Here is a 1,988-nt window from a genome sequence, read left to right as displayed (position 1 = left end):
AGTAGTGACAGTCAAATGATCACACAAATGACTGTCACTGTTCTTGTAGGGCTATCACTCCTGTCCACTAGTTCCTGCTCTCAAAATATTCTAGAATGTAATTCTAGAATCTACACTCGACCCTGATTTTTCCGAGTGTTACTTCCAAGAAAAATATCCACCACTCTTGCCTGAGCCAGTGCCCTAATCTCCTCCCTCCACGGATGTAAATCTGTTTTGGGTAAGGTAGGATGTAATCCGCCTTGTTAGCTGATTGTAAACCAGCGCCCTGTTCTCACTATACAAAGGATCGGTGTTACCAAATCCAAATTTAATTTCTCCCTAGCACTGCTCTGTAATTTGTTATATATTTTTTTTCTTACCGGCTTGTCACACGTCTTACTTGTTCACTTGTACAACACAAAAGAGAGATCGATTGCGCTGTTATATTAGTTTAAACACATATTATTGTTTTCTACAACTATTGTAGCTGTGGCAACCTGCAACTACCAAATGCAAATTACCGAGTACCGTTAATAACCAGTATGCAAAAACAAAGAAACCACATGTTGACATGCACTTGCAAAAAATAGAGAATTTTCTCGATCTTGTTTCCTGTCGGCAGCGATGCACTCAACAACTTAAATTTATTATATATTTTTTTTAAAAACTTGAAATTAATCTTAAATTTAATTTAATAAAATAATTTAAACAATTGAATTTAAAGAACTTGATCTATTTGATTCGTTTGATTGGGTAACATAAATAAAATTCCCCAAATTGGCGACCCCGAAGAACTATAAAATGGCAACCAACGATTTATCTACAGCATCCACCGTGGTCATGCAATGTGAGGACGATGATCAAACACAAACGTCACGAAACACAACCGGTAATGTATCAGCCATTTATGCTCGATTACCATTTCCAGAAATGTGTAACACGAACGTCGAAGCCTGGTTCATTTCCATGGAATTTTGGTTCAGTGCATCGGGCATAAGTTCGGACAAACAAAAGGCCGCCACTGTGCTTGCCGCGTTAAAACCTGAAACTATAGCTCAGTTAACCGACGTCATCTCAACTTTGCCACCATCAGACCGTTTTGAGTACGTAAAACGAAGAATTATTGACCATTTCGCCGACAGCGAACAACGACGACTTAACCGGCTCTTATCTGAAATGCCTTTAGGCGATAAAAAACCTTCCGAGCTTTTCTTCGAAATGAAGCGAGTGGCAGGCAACTCAGGCGAAGCTGCGATTAAAGGTCTTTGGACAAAACGATTGCCAACATTTGCTCAGCCAGTGGTAGCAGCTTCAACTGGTACGGCAGCAGAATTTACAAAAATAGCTGTATCGCCGTCACAGGTATGTAAAGTTTCAAAAGAGCCGACCACCGACATGAACGAGCTACGTACAGCTATAATGGAGTTGAGTAAGAAGTTCGAACAATTTACCACACGATCACGTTCGCGATCACGCAGACCTACTGTCACTCGTCATCGTTCTCAGCACCGTCAATCTTCATCCGACGGCACAACCAGCTCAAATTTTGATGAGTGCTGGTACCGCAAGAAGTATGGACGTAACGCACGAAAGTGTCGCAGCCCGTGCAAACATAAGCAGCGACAAGTGCACGCTGTTACAGCGCAGTCTTCGAACTGACTTCTTGGGCCGGTGGAGGATTCTAGTGAAAAATCCCCAACTGAGTGCCATATTATTCGCCTCCGAGTGACCGACAGATGCACACAAAAAAATTTGTTGGTTGACAGTGGTGCCGACGTATCTGTGCTTCCTCTTTCTGCAAAAGCTACAGACATCTGCCCGACAGCCGTAACATTGTATGCTGCAAACGGTTCCCCGATTAAGGTTATAGGCGAAACACGCCTAAAGTTAGACCTCGGCTTAAAACGAAATTTTTATTGGTCATTTGTAATTGCCGATGTGACGACGCCAATAATAGGGTCAGACTTCATCAAATATGATTTGTTGATTGATTTGCGGCGTAACCG

The 1,988-nt window shown here is 42.0% G+C and overlaps 1 protein-coding gene across 1 annotated transcript; it reads left to right on the top strand.

The window, feature by feature from the left end:
* The first annotated feature begins 783 nt into the window (after positions 1-783).
* On the top strand, positions 784-1,641 carry LOC135950571 (uncharacterized). Its single transcript, XM_065500107.1, has one exon. The coding sequence runs from the start codon at positions 784-786 to the stop codon at positions 1,639-1,641; it is 858 nt and encodes a 285-aa protein (XP_065356179.1).
* Positions 1,642-1,988: the final 347 nt, after the last annotated feature.

Source organism: Calliphora vicina, chromosome 2 (assembly GCF_958450345.1).
Source record: "Calliphora vicina chromosome 2, idCalVici1.1, whole genome shotgun sequence".
NCBI lineage: Eukaryota > Metazoa > Arthropoda > Insecta > Diptera > Calliphoridae > Calliphora > Calliphora vicina.
Note: the sequence above shows the minus strand (reverse complement) of the source record. Positions and strands in the feature narration are given on the sequence as shown.